Genomic DNA, 21,466 nt, shown 5'->3' with positions numbered 1-21,466 from the left:
AGGTGTCTTGTAAAGACAAAGGAAGGAACTGTCAGCCATTAGGGTTTTAGCCCCATGACTCAATTGATCATAACATCTGAAATTATATATCGTGCTTCTGAAAACTGATTTGAACTCAACTGCAGACAGAGGTGAGTGGACAAAATGTGGTTTCGAGGCTCAACGTGCAGGGTGGATCCTTAGCCTAGTAAATTAGTCCTTGAATGAATGTGCCAAACAGTAGATAAAATGCTCTCGACCCACGTACAGGAAAAAGATGTCATCCAAACGCCTCCTTCACAAAGGGAATAATTAATTATATATCTTCGTAGTGTTTAGTATGTCTCCTAAACCAAGGACGTATCCAATCTTCATCTACCATTTAGCCTAGTGTATAAGAATATTTACTTCGGCCTGCGCTCGGGTCTGATATGTTTAGATAGATAGCCAAAAAAAAGCGTAGCCTATCATTATGCTTACATCTTGTTGTCTAAATTTGACCTTCTGTAGGACGGGACAATGGGAGATGTTGTCCTTATGGCCTTGTATTGCTATGTTTTTAGCGCAGATTCTTGTCTAATATTTTGCTATAAATGAAATGCCTTTTTGCTCATTCATCAGCGAGTGTCTTGAGGAATTGTCCGCTGCGTGTAGGCGGTACATTCTCGAGCCTCGCTCCACACGTGTGTATATAATCGATTTTATTAAACATTGTTGTTCTTCTTCCTCTGATTCTTCTTCTTCTTCCTTCCCTTGAGGTCTTCGATCTCGACATATATATATATATATATATATATATATATATATATATATATATATATATACCTGTATAGTGTATATCCATATATATATACCTGTATATCCATATGTATATATTGTTGCGGATTTGAGAATCCTGTTTGTAAATATGCCCCTCTAGTAATTCTTGTAAATACCTCCGTTTTGTGTGTAAAGGTCAAAGGTCGTCCCCTTAGCTAGTCCATGTACAAGCACGTAGGCCACCATATACCCTTCTAAATAGTTATTTCTTATTCTAGTTTAAGGCTGTTTCCCATTAGTTGACTCTGCATTGCATCGAATGACATAAGATAGATCCCTCCGACACCCCATGGCCTCTTCAAAGTGTAACTTTGGGTGGGGTTATTAGCATCACCTTTACCCCAAGACTCCATTGAACACGAGGTCATCTCGGAGCAGAAGGTGGGAGGAGTCAGCAAAGCGCCAGTAACAAGGCGTGGCTTTGCCAACGCCTCCTCAAGGGGCGGGATCGGTGAGCCCTCGCGACCAATCAAGGCCGAGGCGAGCTCACCGATGGGCGTTTCCAACAGGCCGGCGGCTTGATCACGACGCGCCTCATAAAAGGGGGTGGGGAAGGACTGCGGAGTCAGATGAGAGAGATGCGGGAGATGCGGGAGATGCGGCAGATGAACCACACATGAGGGAGGGACCTCCGATGAGCTTTGAGTCCACCGCAGCTTTGAATCCACCGCAGCTTTGAATCCACCGCAGCTTTGACCACCGCAGCTTTGAGCTTTGACGGCAGTTTCGACCGTGGCCGCGAAGCAACGCCGCCGTGCGACACCGATTGAGGAGGGTCGGCGGCTGCTCACCTCGAGCCGCGCCATCACACCAACCGGGCCCGCATCCTTCCCGCCCTGTGATCCCACCTCCTCGTCCGTCCAGCCATCCACCGCCTGCCATTCATTTCTGCTTCATTCCCGTGTAAGTCTGATTGTCGTCTGTCCTTCGTGTTGTCCCTGGGAATAAGTAAGACTGTATAGGTAAGCTAGAAATTGCTCTGTGTTCTTCTGATCCTTCCATTTCCCTGTAAATTGCATTTCATTTCTTTTCTGCTTTGGTTGTGTGTAAATAATTAATAAATCCTGTTCTTCCTTACTCTGCCTTCTTTCCTTCACATCCATTCGTCCTTGTCTTTTCCATCATTGAATACCTGTGGCACGATTTGGCCAACGAATAAGAATCGGGTCTAGTTTCTGTTAATGGTTCGAGCCGCGGCTGCTAATCCGCTCGGCAAATAACATCTTGTCCACGGTCTCGAACAAGGTTGCTCACCTGCCTCTCTGGAGGGACTCACGTCGGTCAGTCGCAGACAAGGGGATTAATCCCCCCTTGGTAAGGGGAAAAGGGGCCGACGGTGAGATCCGCAACAATTGGTGTCAGGAGTGGGATTCGGACCTGAAGTGCGCCTAGCGCACTCAAAATTACGAGTGGCCAAAATTTTATTAAAACATCCAAAATTTAAAATCGTGCCATGGATAATCAAGGCGATCGGGTGCCGGTGGGGGTAGAGATAGAAGGGGTAGAAGCGACCCAGGACCCCAGGGAAATGTATATGGGGGAGAGAGAGGAGGAGAGCAATACGCATTGGGTTGCGGAGGGTTCAGGTGCACAAGATGGCGCCCTCGCGCACGAGGTGGGAGGCGCACAAAATGGCGGCGCTTCGCACGTGGTTGCGGCAGCCGAGCCCGAGATACCAGGGTACATGCGATTTTTTATGGACCAATTAATGGCAAAAGTAGACGAACGGGGGGAGACATTAAAAAAAAATGGGTAAGCAATTGGGAAACCAAATTAAAGAAATTAGTGAGGGGCTAGTGAGGGACAAAGCCCGGTAGGAAGCAAGGCGTAGTACTGAAAAAATGGAGAGGGACAGAGACCGCAGGTTGGGCGAGCAGGTCCCAGGGGTACGCGACGAGGTAAAGCGGGTCGAGACGCGCTGGTTGAGCAAAGCGGAGAAAAGCGCGGGTAAAATGACGGGTATAGAGATCGCGACCCGGGGTATGGGGCAGCCGGCGACCGCTGAAGTAGAGGGAATTTTAATAAAGCCAGCGGTCGTCAAAGAAAAAGAAAAAGTTGAAATTGAACTTGAGAGACGACAGATTTGGAAGAGCAACAGTTGGAGGAGGGAATGGATAATGTACAAAGTCTGAATACACATCCTGATGCCGTACTTGCTAATCCTTATAAAGATTTGCAGGTGCGCGTGGAGAGGACCCCAAAGGTGAGTCGCGCTGTATATGGTGCTAAGAGGTTTTTCGGCAGAGTGTTTGGCGCAGAAAGAATTTTCGCGCGCTTGGGATCGAGAAAGCATCCGGGCGTTGGTGAAGGGTCCCCTGTGAGTGGTGTGAATGGAAATGGCGCGCTTGTGGGAAAAAAAGTGTGCATCGGGGAATGAGCATGTTACAAAGCACGAGTGTGAAACCAAGTGCGAGCGAGAATGCACGTCGGAGTGTACGGGGTGTGACACAGAGTGAGTTGGTGGTGGTGCGAGTGCGAGAGGGCACATCGGAGCGCGAGTGTGAAACCGAGTGCGAGCGAGAATGCACGTCTGAGTGTGACACAGAGAGTGAGCGATACGGAGTGTACGTGCGAGGGTGAGAGTGACACAGAGAGTGAGTTGGTGGAGGAGCGGGTGTGAGGATGCACGCTTGGGATGGACGGCGAGAGTGTGCGAGAAAGCACCCCTGAGTTGGTTGTGGCGTGGGTGTGGGAGAGCCCATTGAAGCGCGTGAGTGGGTGGATGCGAGAGTGCACGCCCATGGTGAGTGTTACGGAGGACGTAACGGAGAAGTGTGTGAATGACGAGTGTGCGCAAGAGGTGTGGGGTGTAACAGGGAGTGCGGTGGTGGAATGGACGGAGTGTGTGGAATGTATGGGCGGCGTTGGAACGCCTGGCTTGGTGAGTGTAAAAAGGGTCGCGTATGCGTGTGAGCATGCGAGTAAGGCATCGACGTTAAACGGGGCAGCGTTTAGGGCGACGGATAGCCGACGCGAACACTCGGCGCGCGGTGCGCTTTGTTGGATGCGAGGCCGGGCGCGGGTCGGTGCTGCGTCGCTTCTCTTCGAAGCGTCGTTGCCTATTCGGGCCTGGCCCAGCCCCACACGGTCGAGTCCGGGCCTCGCCGGGCAAGGCGACCGGTCCGGTTCAAGGGCAGGTAGGAGGAAGCGGAGCGGCGCCCCCTTGCGGGGACGGGGTTCCGACCGGGCGAGATTGAGTCATCGGGCCGGAGGCCGCAAGGATCCGCGCCGAGATGGTGCGTGGAATCTCGGCCCGACCAAACCGCCTCCCCTGAACCGAATGCCGGACGGATTCAACCTGCAGGCGACCAAACCACCCGAATTCATTGCTCGGCTTTGCGAAGCTGAGTTTTAATGATGTAACGACGCACGGAGGCTCAGATATAGTGGACTGTGATGATGATAGTGTTTTGGATTCGAAATTTTGGAATAGTGAATAGGATTGGCAGAAGTGATTGGCAAAATTTGATGATTGGTAGAATGATTGGCAGTGATTGGCAAATTTTGATTTGCAGGAAATTGGATGGGCCAAAATTGATAGTGGGAGATACCCGATGTGATGGGATGGCAACTCTGTCATCTCTCACATCCAAGGGGGCACATGAGCTATAGTTTTATGGGGTTTATGGCAGTGTAAGCTCGCCGAGGGAGGGTTAGGATAAAATGATAGGGATCTAGAGAAGATGACCATAGGTAACGGTAGAGGTAAGTAGCGACATTGGACAGGTAGTCGGGGACAAAGAGGTTAGAATGGATGATAACGACGTGGTATGTGCTTAGTTTAAAGGGAAGACGGGGAGCACCAAGTTAGAGGGGAGTAGGTAGATCAGATGATGCCGTGTGTGTGAGAATCTTGATATCGAGCAAATGAGGAATTGCGGGGCAATGCTCAGGAAGGATGTGTGTATGAGCGTGGGAGAATTTGGGTGCCTGAGGCAATGGTTTGGAGAGTTAGAAGTGTATTGTGAAAAGTGTGAGGTGATTGTGAGTTGTATTGAGCGTGGAAGTGTATGGAGCAGTGCATGAGGAACAATTGTGGTTGTGCATTGTATTGAATGATTGAAGAAGCCTGGGAGGAAGGAGGGTGCAGGTGGCACAAGGAGTGATTGCACAGGTGTGCCAATACAGGTGAGCATGGTTGAATGAAATGAATGGTATGGAATACATGGAGTATGGAATGGATGATGTGGAGTGAATATGGTGGAAACTGTGGAGTGGGGTGGATGGTGCGAAGGTGTGAATGGGGGAAAAGTGGACACCAATCACGAATACCCGGGGAGGGTAGTTTAAGAGTTAGGTAGAGGGAGTAGGTAAATTGTGGTTGGATATTGGCATCTGTGGTGCGTGTGGAAGAATGGTGTTTGGATGGGTGCATTAGTGATGTGGAAATGGCTGGGCGTGTGGCCTGTTAGTGTGTGTAGTTAAATGGGCACTCCGCCACTGTTAGGATGTCGGCCAAGTGAGGCCGCAGGTGGGCTCTGGGAGCCGGTAGAGTTGTGGATGGGGCCCGAGGATCCGGAGGACAGACCAGGGTAGCCCAGTGCCAGAGAGGGCATGCGCCAAGGAGGGCCTTCCCCAGGTAGATAGGTTAGGGTAAGGAGCAGGTAAACTCGGAGGCAACTGCAGTGGTGGAGGTGTGCAGGTGGGTAGACCTGCTGGGAGAGCCACATGACCCAGTCCTGAAATTGTGCAAAGGCACAGCGAGTTGAACCGGGGGAGTGAGACCCCAAATTGAGGAAGCACCACAGTTTGGTCAATGGGAATTTGGTTCTTAAAACCGCATAGAGTAAGATGGCCAATGGATGGCAGGGAAAGACCCCGGGTAGTGTAAAGTGTGTTAATGTCATTTAGGATAGTTAGGATTGAAATCTCCTCGCACCATCTACATCCACTCACCTGGGGTGACAAAACTCCACACTGTGCCATGGTTTGATTTTATTTTTCTGTGCAAATGTTTTGGATTGTGATACGCATGATGATGTGGGTGTGACATTGTGTTGTTGTTCCATCTCTCCCTCCTTATGAGGATTGATGATGAATTGGTGATGGCAAATTTTGGATTAATGGAATTGTGACGAATTTGGTATAGGGGAAATATGGGGAGGACGAGACGTAGTGACGGATTTGTAAATGTGTAGATTGTTGTAAATATGGGTAAGGGCAAGGGTGGAGTAGGTAACAGGGCGGGGAGGGGGGGGGGGTGTGATGTACGGTAGGGACGAGCTCTCACTTCGCTCTCCGTGCGCACCTTGTTCTGCATTACCTGTGTTGATGTGTACCCTTGCGCCCTTACCCCTCGTTAACCTGCCCTCTCTGTCTTCCTTCCCCGACCCATGGATCGTGCTCTCTGGGCACTGAGGGGAGCGTGCGGGGGGGGCCGCGTCGGTGTGCCCGGATCCTCGCAACCAGCTGCCTGCATCCACGCACCACTTATGGACCACATGTCTGTGGCTGAGCACCACTCATGGACCCCATTGGTTGGGGCATGGCCCCTCTGCTGGGACCGGCCACGATGGCCCAAGATCTTGCTTCCGGACCCAGTGAGGTGGCACCAAGCCCACAGGTGAACCACCCATAGTCGGCCCCTGTGGGCCATAAATAAAAATGGACACGTTCTGTGCTTTTTATATCCACCAAATAGGCCGCAACCAAGAAGATGAAGTTGACAACATCTGGAAGAACAACGGCCAGCAGAGGGAGCCGAAGAGGAAGACCACCAACAGGGTTTTGTTTTTATTTTGAACTGTGGTGACTGCACTGACTGGTGCTTTATGGTGCTTTGGTGCTTTTTATTGGTGCTGGTGCGTCGATGCAGTGCATGCTGTCTCCCGTCCCCCCAAAAGAAAAATCACAGGTCATGGGTTAGTTTTGTAAATTAATCAAAGTAACGTCACTTGTAAATAATGCTCCCCACCGTTCATGTATAGTTTGAGAATTAATTCCGCAATTCTGTTATCCTGTGGGCGTGAATTTGTTAGGTAGGGTGCAATGCAGCAGAGGGACATACTTATTTGTGTTTTAAAACTGTCGCACTCAGGGTCAGGTTAATTGTAGAGGGAACTACACCTACGTGTCACACTAAGTAAAGTTTTATAGGCACGGGACGTGCCTGGAGGATGAGGGTGCAGTGTTGCGGATTTGAGAATCCTGTTTGTAAATATGCCCCTCTAGTAATTCTTGTAAATACCTCCGTTTTGTGTGTAAAGGTCAAAGGTCGTCCCGTTAGCTAGTCCATGTACAAGCACGTAGACCACCATATACCCTTCTAAATAGTTATTTCTTATTCTATGTAGTTTAAGGCTCTGTTTCCCATTAGTTGACTCTGCATTGCATCGAATGACATAAGATAGATCCCTCCGACACCCCATGGCCTCTTCAAAGTGCCAGTAACTTTGGGTGGGGTTATTGGCATCACCTTTACCCCAAGACTCCATTGAACACGAGGTCATCTCGGAGCAGAAGGTGGGAGGAGTCAGCAAAGCACCAGGAACAAGGCGTGGCTTTGCCAACGCCTCCTCAAGGGGCGGGATCGGTGAGCCCTCGCGACCAATCAAGGCCGAGGCGAGCTCACCGATGGGCGTTTCCAACAGGCCGGCGGCTTGATCGCGACGCGCCTCATAAAAGGGGGTGGGGAAGGATTGCGGAGTCAGATGAGAGAGATGCGGCAGATGAACCACGCATGAGCGAGGGACCTCCGATGAGCTTTGAGTCCACCGCAGCTTTGAATCCACCGCAGCTTTGAATCCACCGCAGCTTTGACCACCGCAGCTTTGAGCTTTGACGGCAGTTTCGACCGTGGCCGCGAAACAACGCCGCCGTGCGACACCGATTGAGGAGGGTCGGCGGCTGCTCACCTCGAGCCGCGCCATCACACCAACCGGGCCCGCATCCTTCCCGCCCTGTGATCCCACCTCCTCGCCCGTCCAGCCATCCACCTCCTGCCATTCATTTCTGCTTCATTCTCCGTGTAAGTCTGATTGTCGTCTGTCCTTCATGTTGTCCCTGGGAATAAGTAAGACTGTATAGGTAAGCTAGAAATTGCTCTGTGTCCTTCTGATCCTTCTATTTCCCTGTAAATTGCATTTCATTTCTTTTCTGCTTTGGTTGTGTGTAAATAATTAATAAATCCTGTTCTTCCTTACTCTGCCTTCTTTCCTTCACATCCGTTCGTCCTTGTCTTTTCTATCATTGAATACCTGTGGCACGATTTGGCCAACGAATAAGAATCGGGTCTAGTTTCTGTTAATGGTTCGAGCCGCGGCTGCGAATCCGCTCGGCAAATAACATCTTGTCCGCGGTCTCGAACGAGGTTGCTCACCTGCCTCTCTGGAGGGAGCTGGGCAGCTTCAGGACTCACGTCGGTCAGTCGCAGACAAGGGGATTAATCCCCCCTTGGTGAGGGGAAAAGGGGCCGACGGTGAGATCCGCAACAATATATATATATATACCTGTATAGTGTATATCCATATATATATGCACAGGTAAAATATGTGAAATACATGTAATTAAAAGATATTACAGTGAAACTTGCAAAAGACTGCCTCTTTTTGTATCACCTTGATAATTTAACCTGCCCCCCCTGTGGTTATGTTACATGCCGTATGGTGAAATACCATACAACCCCATACACGAGTATATACCGCAGGTGGAATATTTGGAACTAATTTTAATGGAATATTTGAAAAACTCGTCTGTGGATTATTTGCGTGAAAACACGGTAAATATATATTATTCTTTAAACACCTAGTCCTCCAATTTCTACAATGTTAACAATGCACTACATATCAGAGGAACCAAACCCGTTACCTCCAAATATTTAATTATTTATTTGAGTATAACAGAATAAAAACAATTTACTATAAGATTCAATTAAATGAACATACAAAGACAAGGACAGAAAATCAAAGTGATTATAAACAATAACACCACTTTTACATGTCAATTCCCTTAACATTACCTGTACTTTCAATGCTGCTGTCTCGGAAGACGACGAGGCGGTTCTTCATGGGTTTCCGTCGTCTTTCCATTGAGGAACCCGAGCCTCCCTCAAACTCTCTGACCTGCTCAAGTCTCAACCAGAGGGCGACACTAAAGCCTGCGGCTTGGCTGGTGACTTGATGCGGCCAGCAGACCTGAGATGCTGGAAGAGGCAACTGCAGAGAGGCCAAACTCCAGACAGAATTTGAGCCTTGGACAGCCATCTCTCGTTCAGGTTTTTTGTTAGCATGCAGGCCAGAAATGTCCTGAAAGACGTGCAACATCCGGCTCGCTGTCCGACCTTTCACCTTCTGAGCCCAGGCAGTCGGGAGAGGTGCGCCGCACATGCTGGATGATGGTTGTATAAGCAGTAAAGGAAAGGTCAGGAATTGAGAGGGCACTGGTTCCATGTTAGCTTGGACCACATGCAAGATGGCATCAAGAAGCAGCTCCTGAGAAAAATCATACAAGTATTGTCCCAGAATTAAACGAAGAATTAGAAAGTTAAACTTGGGGAAGACGTTATGAACGACCAGTTCATAAAAACATACAACCGTACACTCACAAATTGCTTTCATTATGCCAGGTAAATGTGACCGCATAAAATAAGAAAAAACAAATATTAAAATCAATAACTAATCAAGCAATTTGTAATGATAAACAAGATGATCGTTTGATTTTTGAGTGACGGCATTTGCTTCTCTCCCAGTATTCATACAGGATAATACAGAATAATTTAATTAAAATAAGTGTCTATTGCATCACCCTATCTAACACGCTACATTAGTTCATTATGCCTGGTGTTTGTGTCTTCATGCCATTATAACGTCCTTAGAAACAGTAAGTTACCCGTTTGGAATCATTTTCAATTTTGTTTGACTTGGCAGACTTGGCAATTTGGCAGGCAGACAGTAAAAAATGTTTTATCTCTGTCCTCTTTGTGATTGTGTGACCCGGACAAATTCAGAACCAAAATGCGGTAAAACGGCAAACTTGTTTTCCGATTCATGCTCTGATTTGTGTTCAAAATATAACATTGCATTTAAATAAGTTGTTCCTCAATCATAAACTGATGAACATAAACTGATCAGACAGACGGACATGAACCAATTGCTTAACCCCACTTTTTGATTTGCGTGTGCAGAAAGTAATGAAAAGAGTGACACAATAAATTGATTGATTACTTCGAGGTTAACACATTTATTTCCCTCTGTACTTGTGTTTCTTGGTAGCTTGTTACGTCCAACAAAGGTGCCACTGCCCAAATGCCACCATGTTGCCATCCTAATCTCATGTCCACCATACCCTGACCGATAACCCTGTGTCCAGTATTTCTAGCCCGGCCCTCCTTATCCACATCCACATCCATCTGCTTGTCCTGTGTACCCCTATTTCTGTTGGTTCATCAAACTACCAGCCTCTGTCCTTCAGTTCTTCTACAAGCCTTGACTTCTGATTGAAATAAAAAGGACTTCAATGGGAATTTCAAATCATCTCAGTATGCCGCATGCCATCAACCTAACAAACTGCGAGAATTCTAACAACATGCCGAACGCTTTATGATTGTGCAGCAAACATACCGTTGGAGGGCTTTTCACCGTAAACAACTTGAGCAGAAGTGCCAGTTCTTCAGGAGAAATCTGCACGGCCGCTAAAGTGACCAGCAAGTCAACCAACACGACTTGCAACTCTGTATTTGATGACATAATAGCATTTGTATTGCTCTCAGTCACATACAACAACTGTGCTATCAAAGGCACAAAATCAAAAACAACCTTCATGAGGTCCAAACAAGAGTACTATACATTTCAAGAAATGCACTTTGGCATTTTTTTTTTTTACATTATTGATCATATTGCAGTGTTGAATGTGTATGAGGATGACAAAAGTATGACAAAAGTATGACAAAAGTATGACAAACAGCAACGAGAGTTCATGGAACACCTTATCCCACGCAATCTGGAAAAACAAAAGACATGGGCTGGGTCCACAAGCAGCAAATTTGATTTGTCATAATGATGTAATATGTTGTCCATGTACTGCAAAACAAAATGGTTTTGAAAATGCCAAGAAGGTGATTTGCGTTCTCCAGTGTTCAAGTGTATAATTCAATTGAAATAGAAGATTTTCAAGGTTGAAGAAAAAAAAAGAATTGCGGAAGTTTACCGCCATTGATGCAGTGTCTTGTACACCACCTTAATTTACGCATTACATTAGTTATTCGTGCCAGATGTTTGTGTCCTTTATAATGTCCCAAAAAATACAGTACGTTTCCTGTTTGGAATTATTTTCCATTTTCGTTCACCACTAGACAGACAGAGTAACAAAAAATAATCTCACTCCTCTCTGTGTATTCATGATCGGGCCAAATTCAGAGCCAAAGTACTGCTAAACGCCAGGTTTGTTTTCTGATTCACATTCAAATATATAACAATTAAAGCCTGGTGTTGGCTTAGCGGTTAGGGTGCTGGCTTGGGATCCTAGGATCCTGGGCTCAAATCCCGGTCGATCGCTGAATTAACACCAGGGGGGTTGACTCAGCCTGTCATCCTTCCAAGGTCGGCAAATTGAGTACCAGCTCACTGGTAATTAATTCCCTGTGTGTCGCAAGAGGCGACTAACAGGGTTGGCGTCAGGAAGGGCATCCAGCCGTAAAACATGGCTTCAAAAAAGGGACCATGGTGCCCGAAAAAGGCCAACCCTCTGCTCTGTGGGGAAAAATGGCCTCGAAAGGTGGGTTTTTTTTATTATTATTCAAATATATAACAATCAATTTAATCAATTGTTCCTCGATCATAAACTGACGTTTGTGGACGGACGGACAAACAGACAAAGCGAAGCAATTGCTTAACCCCACCTTTCACTTCTCACATGCACGTGGGGGTAATTACTGACTATTCTTTTGTGTTTTGCTAAATTTTAAATGAAATAGATCGGATAAAAACGATAAATGAACGGCAGGTAATTGAACAGAGAAGTAAAGGATGTTCAGCAAAAGGATAAAATTGTTATTGAAGAATAATGTAGAACATGTTAATGTTAATGGAAAATGACGAGTAGAGAAATGATATGATACTTCTGCCGCTTACATTTTGTTAACCTCCATAATGTAACAAAATGATCTTTCATAAGAAATAACAAAAGCTTTGCGAATCCCACATCCAGTTTACCACAAATTACATTTAAAATAACTAAAATAAGAGTTTGGAATGGCATGAAGAACATTTTCAAGATAAATTCAAAGGTAACTACAAACGAAACAAAATAACTACGGAGATTGAATAACTTGTGATTCACGATATTATTGAATGGTTATTATTGATTGTAATATTGTGAATGGTTCCCCCGCTCTAACTAATGGGAACTATCGTTCCCCCGCTCTAATGGGCTAACCCCCGCTCTAGCAGGGAAAATGACCTTAAAATGCATGTTATTGTTGTTGTTGTTGTTGTTCCCTTCAATTTCAAAGTGGGTTTGATAAAGTTTTCTACCTTTTCCAAGCCCATAAATGTACCATTTCCAAAACCACGTACCATGGAGTTCAGGATCTTCCTGACTCAGGAACTTTCCAAAGCCTGTGAGGAGGCTTTTTACAATGTCCTGAGAGCACACATGCAGGTAAAATAAAATAAACAAAGAGGCAATACCCCCGGGCGCTCACCTGGTAGAATAAAGCAGTATACCACACTGACTAAAGGTATTTTTAACTGTATCATGGCATTTTTAACCAATTTCAATGGTTGCTAGAAGACAGGGCAACATGTACAATCATACTAACGTAATCATAAGACTTTAAACAAGCAAACAAAAAAACAAAACCTATTTTGGGGTGCGACATCCCTCCGCCCCCCCACCCCAACCCTCCCCCCCCCCCCCCCACCACCTCCCATACTTAGACTACCTTAGACCCCAATTTTTACCTCCACCACCTTATGTTTTCACCCCTGTCTGTTTGTGAACAAGATATCTCAAAAAGTTGTGGACAGATTTGGACGAAATTTGGCAGAGGGGTAGCGTATGTGAAAAGGACGAAATTATTAGATTTTGGTGAAGATCCGGATTCGGATCCGGCCACTATAATTTTTAAAGTGATTCTTCACCATTGGGAGATTGGGCCAAAAACGATACATAGCAGGATATCTCAAAAATTTGTGGACGTATTTGGACCAAACTGGGTGGAGGAACTGGGTGTCTGGGTGTCTGACAAGGACAAATATATTCGATTTTGGTGAAGATCTGAATATGGATTAGGACATGAGAATTATTTAATTTTAAGTGATTCTTCACCATTGAGAGATTTCGTACAGCGGATAAGCTCTCATATTTTAACAAATTGTGCGTTTTTTGAGAAAAGCATGAAATTTCTAGCATAGTTAGTATATAGCATAAGGTTTATTTTCAGATGTGGAGGGAAGTCAGATTTGACCTCTGAGGACCGTGAGAGATCAAATCCAAAATGGCCGCCAGTGCACCGGGTCTAATGTTCTAACGCGCTTAATTTTGGAACCAAACAGCGTAGAAAAACATTATAGGTGTCATTTCCAACTAAATTGGGGATGCCCATTCATTTGGTGATACTTTTGAGATCGCCAGAACTCAAGGACATGCATTTAGGTCACGGTCAAGGTCAAATTACGTTAAATATCTATTTTTATGATACTGCAGTTGGAACTGTTATTGGAAAAAGTTCATTTTAACTTTTAAAACTTTATTTTTTCAGGTACAGGTATAGGCACAAAAAAACAAAACAAAAAAAAACACCTTTAGAGGCCATTTTTCCCCACAAAGCAGGGGTTGGCCTTTTTCGGGGACCGTGGTTGTTGTTTTTTTTTGGTCCCCTTTTTGAAGCAATGTTTTACGGCCGGATGCCCTTCCTGCCGCCAACCCTGTTTGTCGCCTTTTATGACAAACAGGGAATTACCAGTGAACTGGTACTCAATTAGCCGACCTCGGAAGGATGACAGGCTGAGTCAACCCCCCTGGTGTTAATTCAGCGATCGACTGGGATTCGAACCCAGGATCCTAGGATCCTAAGCTGGCACCCTAGCCGCTAGCCCAACACCAGAGAAACAGGGAAAGGTACAGAACACCCAAATACCAGAAATGATGAAAAAAAGTGTTTACACTGCAAGGAATGATGCAATAACCTCTGAAAAAATAACTGTAGTTAACCAAGTATGTCCACAAAAGCTTACATTAAATCAAGTGCAATGATGAAAATTGGTAATGATCAAAATCTAACAGTCTCCATAACAGAAGCACAGTGCAGTGCACTTGAGTGCAGCTTTGGCACTTGTAGTGTCCAGTGCACCCTTTCTTGCAGCCACAGTGGATCAATTCATGGCACGATTTTGATGCTTCAGGGAGAGTGGTCCAAAGAGGCTGCCACCCAGTTGTTTCCTTTATCCAGCCCCAGTCAGATGGCTCTGGCATCTCTGGATCCATGACCAATGTCTGGTTCCAACAGTTGGCCTGGTAGCAAGTGCGCTTGATGTGCTGCTTGAGTGCTGCCTGGGTTGGAGGAATGTTCTCTAGAGTTCTACACTTCTGTGTGAAGAGCTGTTTCCTGGCATCATTCACTTCCGTGCTCTCACTGGTTCTATCGTACATCAGCACCACAAATCGCTCCAGCAGTAACATTGAGCCTTCACTGACCTCACTTGGCATGCCGAGGAGTTCATTGAAAGCATCATTCACCTTTGGGAAAGACTTCCAAGTTTCCCAGGCAGTCTTCTTTCCTCTGCCAGCGAATGCAGATACAGTATCACACCCAGTGAAAGCGTGAAAGATTGGGAGAGTCAGATACTGTGTTGGATTCAATGTGGCAACCATTTCGTGAACAGCTATGTACCGAAAGCTTGACCCGACACCAAAGGCAACCCACAGCTCATCAGGAGCATCCCCAATTTAGTTGGAAATGACACCTATAATGTTTTTCTGCACTATTTGGTTCCAAAATTAAGCGCGTTAGAACATTAGACCCGGTGCACTGGCGGCCATTTTGGATTTGACCTCTCACGGTACTCGGAGGTCAAATCTGACTTCCCTCCACATCTGAAAATAAACCTTATGGTATATACTAACTATGCTAGAAATTTCATGCTTTTCTCATAAAATGCACAATTGTTGTTGTTATCCGCTGTACTAAAACCAACATATAGCAGGATATGTCAAAAAGTTGTGGACAGATGATTTTGATTAAATATGATTCTGAATTGTGATTTTCTGGTATACTCTGGGATACAAAACGTAAACTCTTCACCTGGCGGAGGTATGCTCTCTACTGAGTGCCGTTCTAGTTTTTAATGCCGTGAATAAACTTTGGTTTATTGCTATCTTTTTATCATTTTATCATCGTTTGCTCATCGTATCATCGTATCATCATATCATCGTATCATCGTTTGCTCAGTATCATCGTTTGCTCATCGTATCATCGTATTGCTATCGTTTTATCATTGCTATCTGTTTGTCTATCTTACCACAATACATTCAGTCATTACTATCTGTTTGTCTGTCTTACCACAACACATTCAGTCATTGCTATAAACTTTGGTAGGCCGGTATGTACCCCGGTTTAGAATAGGTACACTGTATCCCTGCGTGTCGTAAGAGGCGACTAAAAGGGTTGGCGTCAGGAAGGGCATCCGGCCATAAAAACATTCCCTCAAAAAGAGAACCATGACAATTACAACTACATATGGGCAGGGTACAGCCCGAAGTACCCCGTGGGGGACCCCACTCCCTCTCGTCAAAACTAAAGGTGGGGAACCCGATAGAAGCAAGGGTGGAAATCACTCCATTTATGATGACGAAACGTCTGATGCCCGACGTGGAGATCGGTTTCTGAGGTTTGGGACATGGAATGTAGGGACAATGACAGGGAGATCAGGAGAAGTGGTGGAAGTATTGGTCAGAAGAAGAGTGGACATATGTTATGTGCAGGAGACGAGATGGAAGGGAAGTGGTGTGAGAATGGTGAAGGGTAGGCAGGGACAGAAATACAAGTTTGTGTGACAAGGGTGCCCAGAAGGTGTGATTGGTGTTGGTGTCCTGTTTTCTGAGGAGTTTGTAGACAGTGTGGTGAGTGTGACGAGAGTGAGTGATAGGTGGATGATGGTGAAAATGATGATTGGAAAGCTCTTGGTGAACATCATCTCGGGATATGCTCCGCATGTTGGTCGGAGCGATGAAGAGAAGGACAAGTTCTGGTGTGCGATAGAGAAGCTGATGGAAAACGTGAAAGATGAGGAAGTTGTTGTGGTAGGAGGAGACCTAAATGGACATGTGCGAAGGAGTCTCGATGGTTTTGAGGGAGTTCATGGGGGTTACGGATATGGTGTGAAAAATGGAGAAGGTGAAAGGATTTTGGAGTTTGCTGATGGAGCTGATTTGTTATACTCAGTTTCAGAAAGAGGATAATAAGCTTGTTACATACACGTCAGGTGGGTCGACGACAACCGTTGACTACCTGCTGGTGCGTAGGCGAGATAGGGGGCACCTCCGGGACACAAAGCGGGGGAGGAGGCTGTTTCACAGCACCACTTTGTAGTCTGCGACATAAAGGTGAAAGGTGCGAGGAGAGCTCGGCGGGTGAAGTACCAACCGAGAATGAAGGTGTGGAGGTTGAAAGAGGTGACAGTGAGGGAGGCATTAAAAGAGGCTGAGTATGGTAGAGGATGATGTGGTTGAGCTTGAAAGTGGTTGGATGTCAATGAAAGATAGTCTGTTGGGAGCCGTTGGTGAGGTATGTGGATGGACAAAAGGACCACCGAGGCACTCAGAAACATGGTGGTGGGATGATGAAGTTAGAAAGAAGATTGACGAGAAGAGGAAGATGTTCAAGGAGTGGCAGAAGGTGAAGGGTACGGGGGCAGAAAAGGCAGAACATGAAATTTATAAGGCAGCCAAGAAGGCTGCAAAGAAAGAGGAAGCAAAGGCGCAGGAGGCATGTAGGAAAATGTTCGGAGAACGCTTGGATTCGGAAGAGGGTCAGAGAGCAGTATTCAGGATTGCAAAGCAGATAGCGAAAGAGAGGTGTGATGTGATGGGGGTGAGTTGCTTGAAGGATGAAGTGGGACAAATCGTTGTGGACCCAGATGGAATTAAAGGAAGATGGAAGAGATATATGGAAATGCTGTCGAATACAGAGAATGAATGGGATGGCAACATAGAGAGTAACCCAGTTTTAGGACCGGCAGAGAAGATAACCAAGAAGGAAGTTGAGGAAGCGATAAAAGCAATGAAGTGTAGAAAAGCGGGAGGGCCGACAGGAGTTGTGGGAGATATGTTGAAGGCAGCGGGAAGTTGGGGTGTGAAGAGAATGATAGAGATCTGCAATTTGGTGGTGAAAGAAGGCCACATTCCAGTGGATTGGGAACCGAGTAACCTCGTCCCTCTATACAAGGGGAAAGGTGACCCTCTGGACTGTGGCTCATATCGAGCGATAAAGTTATTGGAGCATGGAATGAAGGTATTGGAAAGGGTGTTGGAGAGGAGGATAAGGAAGAAAGTGAACATTGACGAAATGCAGTTTGGATTTATGCCATGAAGAGGAACAACAGACATGCTTTTTATTGTGAGGCAGTTGCAGGAGAAGTACATGGAGAAGAGGAAGAAGTTGCTTCTTGGGTTTGTTGATCTGGAAAAAGCATTCGATAGGGTTCCATGTGAAGTAGTGACATGGGCATTGAGGAAATTAGGAGTGGAGGAATGGTTGATCAGAGTAGTGATGGCAATGTACAAAACAGCGCACAGCTGTAAGGACGAAGGACGGGAACAGTGGTGAGTTTGAGGTGAAGGTGGGAGTGCATCAGAGGTCGGTACTAAGTCCACTACTATTTGTAGCTGTGATGGAGGTGCTGGCTCGGAACGTAAAGGAGGGTTTACCGTGGGAGTTGTTGTATGCAGATGATCTGGTGTTGATTGCAGAAAGTATGGATGGACTGAAGGAGAAGATGAACAAGTGGAAGGCATGTATGGAGACAAAAGGTCTGAAGGTGAATATCAGAAAAACGAAGGTGATGGCAAGTGGTAAAGCATGTGGTGATGTGGAAAGAACTGGGAAGTGGCCCTGTGCTGTGTGCAGGAAGGGTGTCGGAGTGAATTCCATTCAATGTACAATGTGCGCTGAGTGGGTTCATCAAAAATGTAGTGGTTTGAGAGGGTCATTAACCAGTGTGGCAGCTACATTCAAGTGTAAGGTGTGCACAGAGGGAGCTGCAGATGGAGGAAATGTTGAGTTTGATCTTGGAGATGGCGTGAAGCTGGAAGGTGTGAAAACATTTTGGTACCTCGGAAACATGCTGAATGGAGAAGGTGGATCAGACTCGGCAACGGTTGCTGGAGTGAGATGTGCATGGAAGAAGTTTCGGGAACTGAGTGGCGTGCTGACGAGGAGGGGAGTGTCATTGAAGCTGAAGGGAAAGGTGTATGCTGCATGTGTGAGAAGTGTTATGATTTATGGGAGCAAGACATGGGTAATGAACGTAGAGCAGCAACGAAGGCTGGAAAGGGTGGACATGCGAATGGTTTGGTGGATGTGTGGAGTATCGTTGAAAGAGAGGAAGACAAATGATGAATTGCGAAAGATGATGGGAATAGAGCCTGTGATTGATGCTGTGAACAGAAACAGTTTGAGATGGTTTGGTCATGTGTTGGGGAAGAATGAAAGTGACTGGTTGAGAAGAGTGATGGAAATGAATGTACAAGGAAGTAGAGGACGGGGAAGATCGAGAAAGACTTGGCTAAAGATGGTCGAAGAAGAAATGCGGGCAAGGGGGTTAACAAGGGGAGATGCAGAAAATAGGGCAAAATAAAGAAGATTGTCATGGGGACCGCAAGGCTAACCCCCGCTCTAGCAGGGAAAATGGCCTTAAAATGCATGTTGTTGTTGTTGAATAAACTTTGGTGCAGCCCGGCGGATGGTGAAGGTTGTGGTCAAGTTTCATAGAAATAGTGTGTGTAGTTTCAGAGGAAAAAAAATCAAATACCTATTTTGGGCGGGGTCAAATGTGGATCCACTTTGACCCCCGGTCAATCCCAATTTTTTAATGCCGTGAACAAACTTTAGTCACAACATAACACACATCATTTGTTCCAAGTTTGGACACAATCTCATCAACGGTTTCGGAGAAGAATTTGCAAGTGTTTATGGACGAATTGACGGATGCGCCATCACATAAGTTCCCCAGAACTTCATTCCAATTGAGTTTAAAAAAACCACGTCGATTTCCACAGGCCAATGCAAAATTAAATTATCGACACGTCCAGCAAAACACGTCCGTCGCAACCATTTCCAGATGATGTGTTGATGGAAAGGTGACAGAGGGGATATTTGAAACACCACGTTATCATTAATAGTTTACTCATTACATGGCCACACCTGCCACAATCTGGTATTATTATGGATCTACATGAAAAGTTGTGAGAACACCAACATCTATGTGCTTCCGCATCAGTGATACTGTGACTCGGACTCGGATTCAGACTCTTGAGCTTTGGGGTGGCAACAAAGGATTTTGATTAGATTTAGAGGAGGTGATGAATTGTTTATTGTCTCACCCATTGATATCTTCTTACATCAGCCACATTTTACAACCTGTGTAAAACGAATAGAGGCAGAACCATTTAGTCCCAGAGCTCAGGGGGATTTATTTGAGTTTTATTTAGCAAAATGTCTGAGGGTTGTTTCTGGGGTAGAAATATCTGTAGAATTCAAAAATCCATTTCTGACAAAAATCTACTTGGACGTTTATCCACAATCTGCTCTTGAAGTGAGGTACACCCCACTAACTGCAGTATCGCAATTTTGCATCACGGCGTATTTTGGCTTTGTCCAGTTTTGTCTTGGAAAGGTGTAAAACTGTACTGCGACGTACAAATAAGATATCATATGAACAAGTGCAATCTCCTGGTTCATTTTCTATGCTCGACTGCCTGCTATTCACAATATAATAGGATTGATAAGGTTATTTGTGACTATACCCCAATTTTGTTAGTGACACTTGAAAAATGTGTATTAGCTACTTTTCTATTTGTCTAGAATGCATTTATTCAACTTAACTGGTAATTATGGTAAATTATGATGAACTAGAATCATTCACCTATAAACAATCGTCACCATCCACATGTTTGTATCACATATATGGAGCAAGATCTATGACTTTTTACTGATGGGACGCAATACAGACACCAAAACGTCTACACCGACACCAAAAGATCTAATGATCATAATCAGTAAATTAAATCATGCTGGACATGTTTATACTGGTAATTTTAAGTCATGAAAATAGTTAAGCATGATGATGCAACTCGCAAATAGGGGTCAAAAAAAAAATGGACTTTTCAGTCCAACAAAGATGTTACATTCAATAAAGAGAACAGCTGAAAAAAAAACATGGCAGCAGAAGAGTTAAGAGAAGAAACAAACCTGCTCGTTCAGAGAGGCCACATTTTCTTCTCTGCTTTTGGCGATATTGTGCAGGGATCGCAAGGCTTTACAAACCACATTTAAATCCGGGGATGGTGCACCAGCCACCAAGAGCTGCACCACGAGGCCACAGACTTCTGGAAAAAGCAACACGTGTTGGCGCCCGGTGTTCACACCACAGGAAACTGCTGCGGCCCCCGTCACACCCAGTGCAGGAGACGATGCAGCATCGCTTCGAGGGTACATATCATCTTTGCTGACTGGAGAAATCAAAAACCATGTTGGGGGGCTTTAGATACGTTCATAAATGCGGGGATTTTTCAATTCAGAACACTGTCTGTATCTGTACTATAATACACCCCTTCAGTCTGTCTGTCCATCCGTCCTTCAGGGTGGGGCTTCTCCCGTTGATGGAGGGGCTTCACCCTTTCAGGGAGGAACTCCACACGTTCAGGGAGGAACTTCAAAAACAAATCTCCACCATTTTGTTTGCTCCGCATAGCTCTCTTTTTAAATCAGCCTGGTGGGGCTTCATAAGCCTCTTTTTTTAAGGCTCACGCTTTCTGACTCTCTCACGGCTTTATCTGAACTCTAATTCACAATATGATTTCATTTTTCATCGTTGCTAAGATGGTTTAAGACTCAGATAGAGCAAAAGGTGAGAAAATCATATGAATATTGGTGTTTTATTGGCAAAATCTCAATAACAAATTGGCAAAAATGCATTCTAATAGCTGTTTTGAATGTATCTGCTCAGACATGGTGTGAATACGGGGAGAGGGAGAGGAGGAAGAAGAGAGAGGTGCGCGAGAAAAGAGGGGGTGGAGAGGAGTGGGGGTGGGGGGGTGGGGTGCCGGGGGGTCAGGGGAGCGAAGAGGTGGGAGGAGGGGAGAGGAGGGAGTTATGAGTTCCCGATGAGGGAATTACGTATTTATTATACTTAGTGAAAGTACAGTGACTGAAATTAAGTTAGGGATCGAACCGTAGTCGATTTTTTTTTTCACATTCCTGGGGTATACAAAAAGTTTATTCAACGTGATTTAACTTTTTTGCAACTATGTAATTAAACAATACTGTACTTCCAAAAACTTTGTATGTAATAAATTGTATATGAGGACTAACTATGGATTACAATGTATGTTAATAACATTTGGTTTTAAGATTAGTTTAATTTGTAAGGCGAAGTGTATTCGATGCTTTCAAATAGAAAAATGAACAACAGAAGTCAGTCAATCAAGAAGGGTTCTCCCCTGTGGAAGTGTA

General features: G+C 45.4%; 1 protein-coding gene across 1 annotated transcript in view; it reads right to left on the bottom strand.

Moving 5' to 3' along the window:
* Positions 1 to 21,466, bottom strand: part of LYST (lysosomal trafficking regulator) — a 457,799-nt gene that overhangs the window by 306,652 nt on the left and 129,681 nt on the right. The window contains exons 10-13 of the mRNA XM_078785068.1: positions 20,204 to 20,463; positions 12,309 to 12,375; positions 10,356 to 10,465; positions 8,756 to 9,227 (exon numbers count right to left, since the gene is read on the bottom strand). Of these exons, the coding sequence (XP_078641194.1) occupies positions 8,756 to 9,227; positions 10,356 to 10,465; positions 12,309 to 12,375; positions 20,204 to 20,463 (909 nt within the window). The remainder of the gene's footprint in view (positions 1 to 8,755; positions 9,228 to 10,355; positions 10,466 to 12,308; positions 12,376 to 20,203; positions 20,464 to 21,466) is intronic.

This window comes from Myxine glutinosa, chromosome 9 (assembly GCF_964187855.1).
Source record: "Myxine glutinosa chromosome 9, kmMyxGlut1.1, whole genome shotgun sequence".
Classification (NCBI taxonomy): domain Eukaryota; kingdom Metazoa; phylum Chordata; class Myxini; order Myxiniformes; family Myxinidae; genus Myxine; species Myxine glutinosa.
The sequence above is the reverse complement of the archived record's forward strand: the minus strand, read 5'-3'. Positions and strand labels throughout refer to the sequence as shown.